Source organism: Hylobates moloch, unplaced genomic scaffold, assembly GCF_009828535.3.
Source record: "Hylobates moloch isolate HMO894 unplaced genomic scaffold, HMol_V3 SCAFFOLD_12, whole genome shotgun sequence".
Classification (NCBI taxonomy): Eukaryota; Metazoa; Chordata; class Mammalia; order Primates; family Hylobatidae; genus Hylobates; species Hylobates moloch.
In genome coordinates, this window is record NW_026652287.1 from 38,004,312 (window position 1) to 38,018,142 (window position 13,831).

The 13,831-nt window shown below is 51.1% G+C and overlaps 1 protein-coding gene across 4 annotated transcripts in view; it reads right to left on the reverse strand.

The window, feature by feature from the left end:
- The window catches only part of DHX34 (DExH-box helicase 34), a 34,398-nt gene extending 21,744 nt beyond the window's left edge, over positions 1–12,654 (reverse strand). The window contains exons 1-5 of one of the 4 annotated variants that reach the window (XM_032169336.2): positions 12,627–12,654; positions 8,259–9,240; positions 6,648–6,959; positions 3,920–4,174; positions 1,941–2,043 (exon numbers count right to left, since the gene is read on the reverse strand). In XM_032169336.2, the coding sequence (XP_032025227.1) occupies positions 1,941–2,043; positions 3,920–4,174; positions 6,648–6,959; positions 8,259–8,963 (1,375 nt within the window). In that variant the 5' untranslated portion in view covers positions 8,964–9,240; positions 12,627–12,654. Of the gene's footprint in view, positions 1–1,940; positions 2,044–3,919; positions 4,175–6,647; positions 6,960–8,258; positions 9,241–10,564; positions 11,520–12,117; positions 12,139–12,626 lie in introns of those variants that run through there. The other 3 variants (XM_058424851.1, XM_032169335.2, XM_032169337.2) reach the window with 3 other exon arrangements.
- Positions 12,655–13,831: the final 1,177 nt, after the last annotated feature.

Here is a 13,831-nt window from a genome sequence, read left to right on the forward strand (position 1 = left end):
AGTGATGAGGTTACAAGCGTGGGCCACTGCACCCAGCCTTTCACTCACACATCTTTTCATTTATTTTCCCAAGTCTTTGTTTCTTCAGAGGTTCATTTATCCAATAAATACTTATTAAGCACCTACTATATGCCAGGCACTGCACTAGGCACTAGGGGAACAGCAATGAGCTAAACAAAGGCCCTAGTCTCACAGGACTGAACAGAGCACCATATTTCCTCCAGTGTCAGAACAACCTTTTTTAACATTTTCTTTTCTTTTTTTGAGATGGAGTTTCGCTCTTATTGCCCAGGCTGGAGTGCAATGGCACAATCTTGGCTCACTCCGCCTCCTGAGTTCAAGCGATTCTCCTGCCTCAGCCTCCTGAGTAGCTGGGATTATAGGAACCCGCCACCATGCCCGGGTCATTTTTGTATTTTTAGTAGAGACGGGGTTTCACCATGTTGGCCAGGCTGGTCTTGAACTCCTGACTTCAGGTGATCCACCTGCCTCAGCCTCCCAAAGTGCTGGGATTATAGGCGTGAGCCACAGCACCTGGCAGACATTATTTTTTTAACTTCTCTTTTTTTTTTTTTTTTAAACAGGGTCTCGCTCTGTTGCCCAGGCTTGAGTGCAGTGGCACAATCACAGATCACTGCAGCCTCGATTTCCTGGGCTCAGGTGATTCTCCCACTTCAGCATCCTGAGCAGCTGGGACTACAAGCACGCACTATCATGCCTGGCTAATTTTTGTATTTTTAGTAGGGGCGGAGTTTCACCATGTTGTCCAGGCTGGTCTCAAACTCCTAACTTCAAGTGACCTGCCTGCCTCGGCCTCCCAAAGTGCTGGGATTACAGGTGTGAGCCACCGTGCCCAGCCGGGACGGCCTGTCATTGTCATTTTTCAGATGAGCCAACTGATACATGAAGTGTCAGTCACATGACCCCAGCCACACAGCCAGCACTAAACCTGGCCAGGCAGGCTCCAGTGTCTCCAAATACTATGCTATGCTGACTTCCCAGCGAACGTTCCAGTCAGGAAGACAGAAAGTGAGCAAACAGAGCAGCACATAAAATAGAATGCCGGGCTGGGCGTGGTGGCTCAAGCCTGTAATCCCAGCACTTTGGGAGGCTGAGGCAGGCAGCACTTGAGGTCAGGAGTTCGAGACCAGCCTGGCCAACATGGTGAAACCCCATCTCTACTAAAAATATAAAAATTAGCCGGGTGTGGTGACGCATGTCTGTAATCCCCGCTACTTGGGAGGCTGAAGCAGGAGAATCGCTTGAACCCGGGAGGCGGAGCTTGCACCACTGCACTCCAGTCTGGCAACAGAGCAAGACTCCGTCTCAAAACAACAACAACAACAACAACAACAACACAGAATGCCAATCCCCCTCATACGAGAAGCAACAGTGGAGAAGGAGGGGATATCTCTTAGATAAAGTGGACAGTATGGGTCTGACGGGGGGACATTTATGCGGGCCCTGAAATGAGGTGAGGGCCTCGCCTGTGTGGATACCTGCTCTCAGCAGAGATAACAGTAAGTACAAAGGCCCCAGGGCAGAAGCAGGCTTGGAAGGTGTGAGAAAAATTAAGATGTTGCCATTGGTCCATGGCCCCACACATTGTCTTCCAGCATCCCAATTCCGGAAATCCAAAATCTGAAATGCTCGAAAATCTGAAATGTTTTCAGCACTAACGTGACCCTCCAATGAAATGCTCACTGGAGGATTTCAGATTTCTGGATTTGACATACTCAAATAATAAAATAGATGCAAATATTCCAAATTCAAAAAAACCCGAAATTCCAAACACTTCTGGTCGCAAGCATTTTGGATATGGGAAAGTCAACTGTACTTCCCACTCCAAGCTGGTGCGCCCCTGCCACATGCGCACACCTCCGGACCCCATGCTCCTAAGTCCTTGGGGGTGGTGGGCAGGGGCTCATGGTGGTCCTTACCAGAATCTACTACAAAGCGGATCCCGTCAATGGTGACTGAGGTCTCAGCGATGTTGGTGGAGAGGATGCATTTCCGGACTCCAGGGGGTGCCACATCAAATACCTGAGAGGAAGGGAGGGGGTGGTGTCAGAAACTAACTCAGCCCCGACTAACCTATGTGTCCAATTTCTCGCCCACCCTCGTGTCAGCAGCTTCCCTGGAACCCTTTCCTTCTTCAGAGACCTCCCTTTTGGAGACGGCTCACCATCCACCCCATCACCTGGGCCATCCTGGGCCCTCCCCCACCCTCAGATGGAGTCTTGCTTTGTCGCCCATGCTGGAGTGCAGTGGCATGATCTTGGCTCACTGCAACCTCTGCCTCCCGGGTTCAAGCAATTATCTTGGCTCAGCCTCCCGAGCAGCTGGGATTACAGGTGCCCGCCACCATGCCTGGCTAATTTTTGTATTTTAAGTAGAGACGGGGTCTCACCATGTCGGCCAGGCTGGTCTTGAACTCTTGACCTCAGGTGATCCGCCTGCCTTGGCCTCTCAGTGTGCTGGGATTACAGGCGTGAGCCACCACACCTGCTCCCCCGACCTGAACATCATGCAATTTTTTTTTTTTTTTTTTTTTTTTTTTGAGCCAGGGTCCCACTCTGTGGCCTACATTGGAGTACAGTGGCGCGATCACAGCTCACTGCAGCCTTGACCTCCCGAGCTCATGCGATCCTTCTGCATCAGCCTCCCAAGTAGCTGGGATTATAGGCACATGCCACCACGCCCAGCTAGTTTTCTTTTGTTTTGTAGAGACAAGGTCTCACTGTGTTGCCTAGGATGGTCTCCAACTCCTGAGCTCGAGTGATCCTCCTGCCTCAGCTTCCTGTGCTGGGATTATAGGCGTGAGCCAATGTACCAGGCCATCTGGAACTTTTCTTGAAATCCTTCCCTCCTCCCACAGCCCAGCCCCTGCCCTGGTCCAGGCCTCTCCTCGCCCACTCTGATCCTGCTCCAGCTTCCCCTCAGATCTCTGGCCTGTAGACTCACATGACAGCCAGAGGGATCTGCTGAAGCATAAACTGGCACTGCTCCCGCTAGGGGAGGATTGCTTGAGCTCAGGAGTTTGAAACCAGCCTGGGCAACACAGTGAGACCTCTTTGCTACTAAAATTCAAAAAAAAAATCAACAGAGGCCTGGCACAGTGGCTCACACCTGTAATCCCAGCACTTTGGGAGGCTGTGGCAGGCAGATCACTTGAGGTCAGGAGCCCGAGACCAGCCTGGCCAACATGGCGAAACCCCATCTCTACTCAATATACAAAAGATTAGTCGGACGTGGTGGCAGGTGCCTGTAGTTCCAGCTACTCAGGAGGCTGAGGCAGGAGAATCGCTTGAACCTGGGAGGTGGAGGTTGCAGTGAGCCACGATCATGCCACTGCACTCTAGCCTGGGCGACAGAGTGAGACTCTGTCCCAAAAAGAAAAAAAAATTAACAGAGTTTAGTGATACACACCTATAGTTGCTACTTGGGAGACTAAGGAGAGAGGATCACTTGAGCCCAAGAAGTCAAGGCTGCAGTAAGCCCTGATCGTGCCACTGCACTCCAGCCTGGACAACAGAGCAAGACCCTGTTTCAAAAAAAAAAAAAAACTATTTTGGAACACAGCCTCACCCACTCAGTTTATGGCTGCTTTCATGCTGCAACAGTGGGGCTAAGTAGCTGTGGCAGACAGAGAGCCCAAGGTCCCTAGGACTGACATTATCTACTCTGACCCTTTATAGAAAGTTTGCCGACCTCTGGTTTAGAGCATGGGCTCCGGGGCCAAACTACCTGGGTTCACAGCCTGGCTCTGCCACTAGGTAGCTATGACTTTGCACAAGTGCAGCCCCTGAGCCCTGTGTTTGTGGAGTTACAGGAGTTACACAAGTCCTGTGCGCAGCCGCCCCTGACTCATGCAGACCCCCCACCCCGCCACCTGCCCCACTCAGGCTTCCTGTGATACCTTGTCCTGGTCGGCCACAGACAGGGCGCTGTGCAGCGGCAGCACCACCCAGCGCTGGGTGTGACTGGCATAGGTCTGGGTGGCCTCCAGCACGGCGCTGATCTCCGCCATGCCGCTGAGGAAGACGAGGAGGTCACCCCGCTCCTCAGGTGGGTACTTGTGGTCAATGGACTCCAGCACCCTCAGGAAAGGCCGCGGGTCCAGCTTCTCTGACTTGGACGTGGTCGGCTCCGCCTCCTGCGGCTGGTACACGACCTGAGAGGAGACAGCCCCCGGTAGAAGCACACCCTGTCCCTCCAGCTCAGAGCAATGGGCTGGGGAGGTTGCAGGCTGACGGGGGAGACCACAGGCTGACGGGGGAGACCACAGGCTGACGGAGAAGACACAGTGCAACGGGTCCAGGCTGGTGGACAACTCTGTTCCATGTGGTCATTCAGGGATCCAGGCTCCTCCTTTCTCATTACTCTACCATCTCATTGGGCAGGATTTCTCAAAGTCAGCAAGATTGACATTTCAGTCTGGATAATTCCTTGTCATGGGGGCTGTCCTGTGCATCATAGGATATTTAGCAGCATCCCGGGCCCCTACCCACTAGATGCTAGTAGTCTTCTCCGCTGCTTGTGACTATTAAAAATGTCTCCAGACATTGCCATATGTTCCCTCTGGGGCAAAACCACCCCTAATTGAGAAACAGTCAGGTGATAGACAGCACACTCCAGCTAGATAATTTCTGAATGATGTAATAAAAAGACAAAGTAACAAAGCAACTGCAAGGCTTGTGGGGTGCTGGCAATGTTTGACTTTTCTAAACCTAGGTGCTAGCTACGTAGATGTATGTAACTGGTGAAAACTAATTAAGCTATATACTTACAATGCATGCATTCTCTTATGTTTAGAGTAGCTTCAACAAGAAAAATATTCTAGGTGATGGAACCAGGATTAAAAACCTAGAAATCAGGTTGGCTGGCTGACCAGGAGAGGACCCTGAGCCTGAGTCAGATTGGCTGGCTGATTTCCCGGCATAGTTGGCTCACGCCTGTAATCCTAGCTCTTTGGGAGGTCAAGGCGGGAGGATTGCTTGAGCTCAGGGATGCGTGACCAGGCAGACAACATAGCAACACCTCGTCTCTACAAAAAAAAAAAAAAAAAAAACACCCTAGAAAACATTTCTCAGGAAGCAGCCTCATTCTTTTTGAGACAGGGTCTCACTCTGTCACCCAGTGGCACGATCTCGGCTCACTGCAGCCTCCACCTCCCAGGTTCAAGCAATTCTCCCACCTCAGCCTCCTAAGTAGCTGGGATAACAGGGGCACACCACCACTCAAGCTAATTTTTGCATTTTTAGTAGAGATGGGGTTTTACCTTGTTGGCCAGGCTGGTCTCGAACTCCTGACCTTAGGTGATCCACCTGCCTCAGCCTCCTAAAGTGCTGGTATTATAGGCATGAGCCACCACACTCGACTCGCACTCTCTCTTTCTTTTTTTCTTTTTTTTTTTTGAGGTGGGACCTCGACCTCCAGGTTCAAGCAATTCTGCCTCAGCCTCCCAAGTGGCTGGGATTACAGGCATGCGTCACCATGCTCAGCTAATTTTTGTATTTTTAGTAGAGATGGGATTTCACCATGTTGGCCAGGATGGTCTTGAGCTCCTGACCTCGTGATCTTTCTGCCTTAGCCTCCCAAAGTGCTGGGATTACAGGTACTAGCCACCATGCCCGGTCCATTCTTTCTTTTTTTATGGCTGCTTAGAAGGCAAATTGATGGGCATTTGGAACCAGAAATCACAAGAGACAATGAAGTTCTTCCTGTAAGTCTTGACTATACAGACAAGGATAACTCACTAGGACAGTGTTTCTCAATTAGGGGTGGTTTTGCCCCCCAGGGAACACATAGCAATATCTGGAGACCTTTGTAATAGTCACAACCAGAGGAGAAGACTACTAACATCTAGTGGGTAGGGGCCCGGGATGCTGCTAAATATCCTATGACGCACAGGACAGCCCCCATGACAGGGAATTATCCAGACTGAAATGCCAATCTTGCTGACTTTGAGAAATCCTGCCCAATGAGATGGTAGAGTAATGAGAAAGGAGGAGCCTGGATCCGCGAATGACCACATGGAACAGAGTTGCCCACCAGCCTGGACCAGCTGCACTGTTATATGGGAGAAATAAACTTCTCTTATTTGAGACTTTACATTTTTGGGTCTTTTTTTCTTCTTTTTCTTTTTTTTTTTTTTTTTTTGAGACAGAGTCTCACTCTGTCACCCAGGCTGGAGTGCAGTGGCGCAATCTCCGCCTCCCAGGTTCACGCCATTCTCCTGCCTCAGCCTCCTGAGTAGCTGGGACTACAGGTGCCCGCCACCATGACTGGCTAATTTTGTTTTTGTGTTTTCAGTAGAGATGGGGTTTCACCGTGTTAGCCAGGATGGTCTCGCTCTCCTGACCTCGTGATCCACTCACCTTGGCCTCCCAAAGTGCTGGGATTACAGGCATGAGCCACGGCGCCCAGCCATTTTTGGGTCTTCTTGTAACAGCTTTTACTCTAACAAGCACTTAACACTCTAACCAGCTGATTATGAATGCTCAGAAAATGGTAGCTTTAAAAAAAGAGAACATCTTTAAATAAAAGAGATGGGAGATACAGCAGCAGAGAGAAGAGGCATGTCCAGGTTTGGACAGAGACCAGGTTGGAGGTCTGGGGATGTGGGAGGCGGGGGAAGTACTCACCGTGATGGGGAACAGCCTCCCAGGCACCTGTACCACGGGGGCATTGCTGAAATAGCTGGAGAAGAGCGAGATGTTGATGGTGGCCGACATGAGGATGACCTTGAGGTCAGGCCGCGTGGGCAACAGGCGCCGGAGGACGCCCAGGAGGAAATCGTTGTGGAGATGCCGCTCATGGACTTCATCCACAATCAGGACCTCATACTGGGGCAGGCTGGGTTCCCGCTGGATTTGTCGCAGGAGCAGCCCCACTGTCAGGAATACAATCTTGGTGGCCGCCGAACGTGTGCTCTCAAAGCGGATCTGGTAGCCGACCTGGGTGGGAGAAAGAAAGGATCAGAAGAGGACCCTGAGCCTGGGTACCAGTCCCTGGCCCTGCCCAAATTGAAAATCTAAGCAGGCCGGGCGCGGTGGCTCACGCCTGTAATCCCAGCACTTTGGGAGGCAGAGGCGGGCGGATCACCTGAGGTAGGGAGTTCGAGATCCACCTGACTAACAGAGAGAAACCCCGTCTCTACTAAAAATACAAACAAAATTAGCTGGGCGTGGTGGCGCATGCCTATAATCCCAGCTACTTGGGAGGCTGAGGCAGGAGAATCACCTGAACCCGGGAGGCGGAGGTTGCAGTGAGTCAAGATGGCACCATTGCACTCCAGCCTGGGCAACAAGAGCGAAACTTCATCTCAAAAAAAAGAAAAAGAAAAAAGAAAATCTAAGCAGATGCCATGCCTACGCATCAGACTCTGGAGTCCAACAGCTTGGGTTTGAATCCCACCTCTGCCACTTAGTGCCACTGACCTTGGGCAGGCAATGCCATCCCTTATAGTTCTCCTCCTAGATGCTGTGAGAATTCCATGTGACAATGCACAGAAAGTATCTAGCACCGTGCCTCGTGTATATATATTAACTATATAGCAATAACCTTTTCTTGAGTCCCTGCTATGTGCCAGGACATTATATGCCACTCTAAGTGTTTTATGTATATCAACCCATTTCATCCTCATGACCACCATGAGACAGAAGGACTATTATTGGCCTTCCAAGATGGCAGTTTGCATTGCGGTGATCGCCAAGAATTACCCTTGCAGCCCGGCGTGGTGGCTCACACCTGTAATCCCAAAACTTTGGGAGGCCGAAGTGGGTGGATCACCTGAGGTCAGGAGTTTGAGCCCAGCCTTACCAACATGGTGAAACCCCGTCTCTACTAAAATTACAAAAATTAGCTGGGCATGGTGGTGGGGGCCTGTAATCCCAGCTACTCAGGAGGCTGAGGCAGGAGAATTGCTTGAACCCGGGAGGCAGAGGCTGCAGTCAGCCAAGATTGCACCACTGCACTGCAGCCTGGGTCACAGAGCGAGATTCCGTCTCAAAAAAAAAAAGTGATGAGCCTTTAGGACATTTCCCATTGTTTTGCTGTTAAAGTGCTACACTGGTAATGCTAGCTACTTTGTCATGTAGACCAGAGACAAGCCAATCTGTGGATAAAGTTCTAGAAGAATCATCGCTGGGTCCAAGGGTAAGTGCTTCATTTTTACTGATACTGCCATATGGACAAGCAATCTATTCCCCCAAGGTCACGCTGGAAAAGTCAGAAACCTGGTGCGTCCCACTCACCTGTGAGCCATACTGACTGAGGCTCTCAAAGCTGACACGCTTGGCCAGTGAGATGCAGGCGATCCGCCGGGGCTGGGTGCATGCCACATGACTGAAGCCAGCAGCCAGCAGGTACTGGGGCACCTGAGTGGACTTGCCACAGCCGGTGTCACCGGCCACTACCACCACTTGGTGCTCCTCCAGCGTCTGCAGGATGCGGTTCCCATACTGGGCGATGGGGAGGGCTGCCCGCTCATGCTGCAGCTTGGCCAGACGCCCAAATGCCTGCTTCTGGCCAAAGTCCAGGTAGTGCAACAGGGCTCGGCGGAACTCAGCCACTCTCTCCGCGGGCAAGTGCCTGCTCAGTCCCCGAGAGCCCCCCGTGTCAGGGCCAAGAACAGAGAGGTTGATGCGGTAACGTGGGTCATAAGTGCGAGGTAGGTCGGCCAGCGCTGGGATGCTGTGCTTGGGCTGTCCAGGGTCTTTCTCCTCCTTCCTGGAGGTCCTGAGATTCTGGAATCTCTGCAGGCGTTCAAAGAAGGTCCAAAACTTCTGACATTCCTCAGAACCCTGACGGATGTAATCCTCTTCACGGAAGAAGGCATCTTCCAAGAGGCGACGCGTCTCTGGACAATTCCAGTCCCATTTCTCTAAGGCCTCTTCCTCGCTGGGAGCCCGGTGGTGGTCTCGGCGATCCCTGCCCTCCCTTGTTCTAGGAGGAGGCATGTTACTGACCCACAACAGGAGTCTCAGTTCTGATCACCCAAAACAAATATTCTCATCCATTCCCCACCTGCAACAATTTAAGAGGCCAGTGCCTGCAATAGAGAACCACTTTCTCTTCAAAGAGCTAATTTTTCCTCCTGGTCACGGCACAGGACCACCACAGATGATAAAATGGCCAGAGGCCTGCTTGAGCTGGTGACACAAAGGGTACCTCATGACATCTGCAGTGATCTCTGGGATGGACACAAGTTCATTCTGGGTTTTCAGGCCCTGGATTCTTAGGAGAGAACAGAAGACATTAATTCTCTTTTGGGAACATTGCTGTTTTTTGTTTTGCTTTTTCTTTTTGAGGCAGGGTCTCACTTTGTTTCCCAGGCTGGAGTGTGGTGCCGTGATCATGGCTCACCACAGCCTCAACCTCCTGGACTCAAGCGATCCTCCCACCTCAGCCTCCCGAGCAGCTGGGACTACAGGCACATGCCACCACACCCAGCTAATTTTTTACTGTTTGTAGAGATGAGGTCTCACTATGTTGCCCAGGTTGATATCAAACTTCTGGGCTCAAGCAATTCCCCACCTTAGCCTCCCAAAGTGTTGGGATTACCAGTGTGAGCCACCATGCCCAGCCCATTTCTAGAAACATTTCTAACAGCCTGTTTCTTAAGCACTAAACTAGAAAAAGGAGGTAATGAATATGACCACCAGAGTCCTCACAGATGGCCATGACCACGATCTCTCATGTGCACACACGTCATCAGACTGTGACAATCCAGTGATGAGGACTGTGATAACAGAATCCTAGGGAGCTGTGGGACACCAAAGGAGGTTCCTCCTCCTTCCCATGCTTGGAATCAGGGAAGGATCCTGGGAGGAGGGGATGTTTGACCTGAGACCTAAAGGAGAGATGTAGGTCACATGGCCAACCAACAGCAGAACCTTGTCTCCAAAGGCAGTAACAGGAGAGAGGTGTGATACAATGAAAAGAATAGGGCAAGGGTTCTTCACCCGGGGTCCAGTGAGATTCAGAACACTGAGATAAAAGGCAAAATTTTGCAAGTGTTGTATATTATTTTTGCCTGCCGGGCACAACCCTTTACTTCTTTTCTGAGGACAGTATCCACCTTCCTTTGGACAACAGCCCTTCCTCGATTATACATGGTTCTGAGGGCCTTTAAGACAAATAACCCCTATTGGGTAGGCAAGTGACAAAGACCTGGCCAATCTTGGTACTCTACTCCCCCTCTAACCAATGATTGGTCTGAGAAGCGAACACATGATCCAAGAAGGGCCAAACAGGGCCCTTTTGTGGAATTTACACTCGGTTGCTAGGACAGAAAAGCTCCAATTTTATCCATTATAATCAGGCAAGTTTGATATAAGCCTGGAGCTGTTCATGGTAGCTCTGGAACATGACAGAGTCTTTCCTAAAATCTATCGTAGAGAAATAACTAGATACAGGCACAAGGATGGTCACTGTGCACCACAGGGAGAGGTGAAAGAGGGAGAGGAAGAGAAGCTTGGAAACATCATTTAGGTCTTGAAGCTTAGTTCCCTTCAACCCCCCACTTCTCAGCTACACCAGAAAATGCCTTTTTGCTTACAGTTGGAGTCTTTTGTTTTTGTTCTGAGATGGAGTCTTGCTCTGTCACCGAGGCTGGAGCAAAAAAATTAGCCGGGCATGGTGGCGGGCGCCTGTAGTCCCAGCTACTCGGGAGGCTGAGGCAGGAGAATCACTTGAACCCTGGAGGCGGAGCTTGCAGGAAGCCGAGACTGAGCCACTGCACTCCAGCCTGGGCAACAGAGCGAGACTCTGTCTCAAAAAAAAAAAGAAAAAAAGAAAATGAGAGCATTCCTCTGAGGCTACAAACTGCTTATGCATGCTGGGCCCCACTGACAGCATCCCGTGCCTCTCAAGGTGTCTATCTTTTTCGGCTTCTAGGTTGTCTGCATCTTCTAGTTTCTGTATAGCTGTGTCTCTGACCATCTTTTGGTCTCTTGGCCTATTTGCCCTGGGCTCATGGCCTTTAGTGGGTTTCTTTCCCCCTCTGTCCCCTCCATCTCTCTCCACTCCATCTTCAGGCCTCTGTCTCTTTTTCAGTCCGTCTTGCTCATCACCCTCATCTCTCTTCTCTGTCCTAGTCAGCTCGCAGCTCTCTTCATTTATCTGAGTCATTCTGTACTCTGATTTTTCTCTGTAATCCAACTCTTCCTTTCTCCATCTCTCTTAAGTTCTCCAATTGACTTTCTCCATCTTTCTCATTAAAAAAAAAAAAAAAAAATGCTTTTTCAGGCCGGGCACGGTGGCTCGCACCTATAATCCCAGCATTTTGGGAGGCTGAGGCAGGCAGATCACCTGAGGTCAGGAGTGCGAGACCAGCCTGACCAACATGAAAAAATCCCGTCTCTACTAAAAATACAAAATTAGCCGGGGGTGGTGGCACCTGCCTTAATCCCAGCTACTCTGGAGGCTGAGGCAGGAGACTTGCTTGAACCCAGGAGGCAGAGGCTGCAGTGAGCCGAGATTGTGCCACTGCACTCCAGCCTGGGCAACAAGAGTGAAACTCCATCTCAAAAAAAAAAAAAAAAAATTATTTTTGTTTTTTTGAAACAGGGTCTCACTCTGTCCCCCAGCCTGGAGTGCAGTGGCACAATCACGGCTTACGGCAGCCTCGACCTCCCAAGCTCAAGTGATCCTCCCACCGCAGCCTCCCAAAGTGCTGTGATGACAGGAGTGAGTCACCACGCCCTCTTTCTCATTTTCTGTTTGAATCTTATTTTCCTCCCTTTTGTCCTTCCAATATTCACTCTCCATCACCACCTCTCTCCATTTCCCCATCTAATACTTTATCTCCCAATATCAGAAGCTTTAATAATAGCTCATGCTTACTTACTGCTTACTCACATTAACACACAGACCTATCCTATCTGCATAATCTATTCCTATCCCACACCTGTGTACATACACACACACACTTTTCCCACGACTGTAAGGCACTATGATCACCCCCTATTTTACTGAGCAATAGAGAGGCTAAGTGAGTAGCCAGGTGTTAGATGAGGCACTCAAATCTAGGGGTTCGGGCTCCACTCCCTCGCTTTTCCATTTCTCAGCATCATTTTCCATTATCTCAAGCTTTTGTGGGGTTCTCCCTACTTCACTCTCTCCATCCTTCCGTATCTCTCGGTCTCCCCCGTGATTCAGTTTCTCGTTTCTCCATCTAAATTCCATTTTTTCTGTTTCTAGCGTCCACGATCAGTTTCCGACTTTTCCCTCCACTCCCCAAGTTCATGGGCGACCACGCCTCTCGGCCTCGTGGGCTCTAAGACTCTCGCTGCAACCCATCTGCATTCTCGCCCACGCTCTCTAGTTTTCAGCTTCCCTCCTCTCCCAACACTCTCGTCTTTCAGTCCCTCAGTTTCTCGAAGCTTCTTTTCGTGCCTCCATTTCTTTCCGTCTCTGGCCTGTCACCCAGGTTCTCCCAGGGACGCTCAGCTGCCATCTCCGTCCGCGTCTGCCGGCCCTTCGGCTGCCTCCTACATTTCTCCTCATCTCGAGATTTCCCTAGCCCCTGGACTCGCACCGCAAACTACCCCCAATCGGCCCAACTCCGGCAGCCATCGCCGCCACAACCCGGTACACCCGTCCCGCCCCCCCTCACTTACTACACGCCGCGAACGCCTTCACTTCCGGTCCCAAGAGCCCTAGTCTTGCGCCTGCGCACACCGCCATCTCGTTCTGACCCCGCCCCGCCACCACAGAGGAGCCAATCGGAAGCTCTGGGCTGCCCAAGACCCATCCTGCGCCCGTGCACAGCACGCTTCCGCCCCGCCTCGCTTGGGGCGGGGCCTCGAGTGATTGCGCTCTCTAGAGGCCAGTAGAGGCATTGCAGTACAGACTTGGAAGCACCTCCTCACCGACCCCGCCCTCTCCTCCCCAAGCATAGCCACGTGCATGCACCTCAGCTCCCGGACGCCAGGGTTTTAACCCAAAGAGAGAGCTGGCCTGGGGCCCAGGCACTTTTTTTTTCTTTTGAGACATAGGCTCACTCTGTCTCCCAGGCTAAAGTGCAGTGGCATTATCTCAGCTCACTGCAATCTCCGCCTCCCAAGTTCAAACCATTCTCCTGCCTCAGCCTCCCGAGTAGCTGGGATTACAGGCGCACACCACTACACCTGGCTGATTTTTGTATTTTTAGTAGAGACGAGGTTTCACGATTTGGGCCAGGCTGGTCTCCAACTCCTGACCTCAAGTGATCCACCCGCCTTGGCCTCCCAAAGCACTGAGATTACAGAAGTGAGGCATTGCACTCAGCCTCTACCTCTTTTCTTTTTACAGCCCCATTTTCTGTTACCTTTCTCTGCAATAAACTCAATCACACACATTCAGGAAGGCCCCCACATATAGAAACAATCTCATTAGCCAGCAATGCACCCTCTCTTTTATTAAGTGAAAGAAGAAACAGCTGGGCACGGTGGCTCACGCCTGTAATCCCAACAGTTTGAGAGGCCGGGGCAGGTGGATCACCTGAGGTCAGGAGTTCCACAACAGCCTGGGCAATATGGCCAACCCCTGTCTCTACAAAAAAATACAAAAGTTAGTCGGATATGGTAGTGTGTGCCTGTAGTCCCAGCTACTCAAGAGGCTGAGGTGGGAGAATCGATTGAACCTAGGAGGCTGAGAGACTGAGGCTGCAGTGAGCCAGGATGGTACCACCATATTCCAGCCTGGGTGACAGAGCCAGACTGTCTCAAAAAAAGAAAAAAAACATTTTTTTTTTTTTGAGACGGAGTCTCGCTGTCGCCCAGGTTGGAGTGCAGTGGCGCGATCTCGGCTCACTGCAGGCTCCGCCTCCCAGGTTCACGCCATT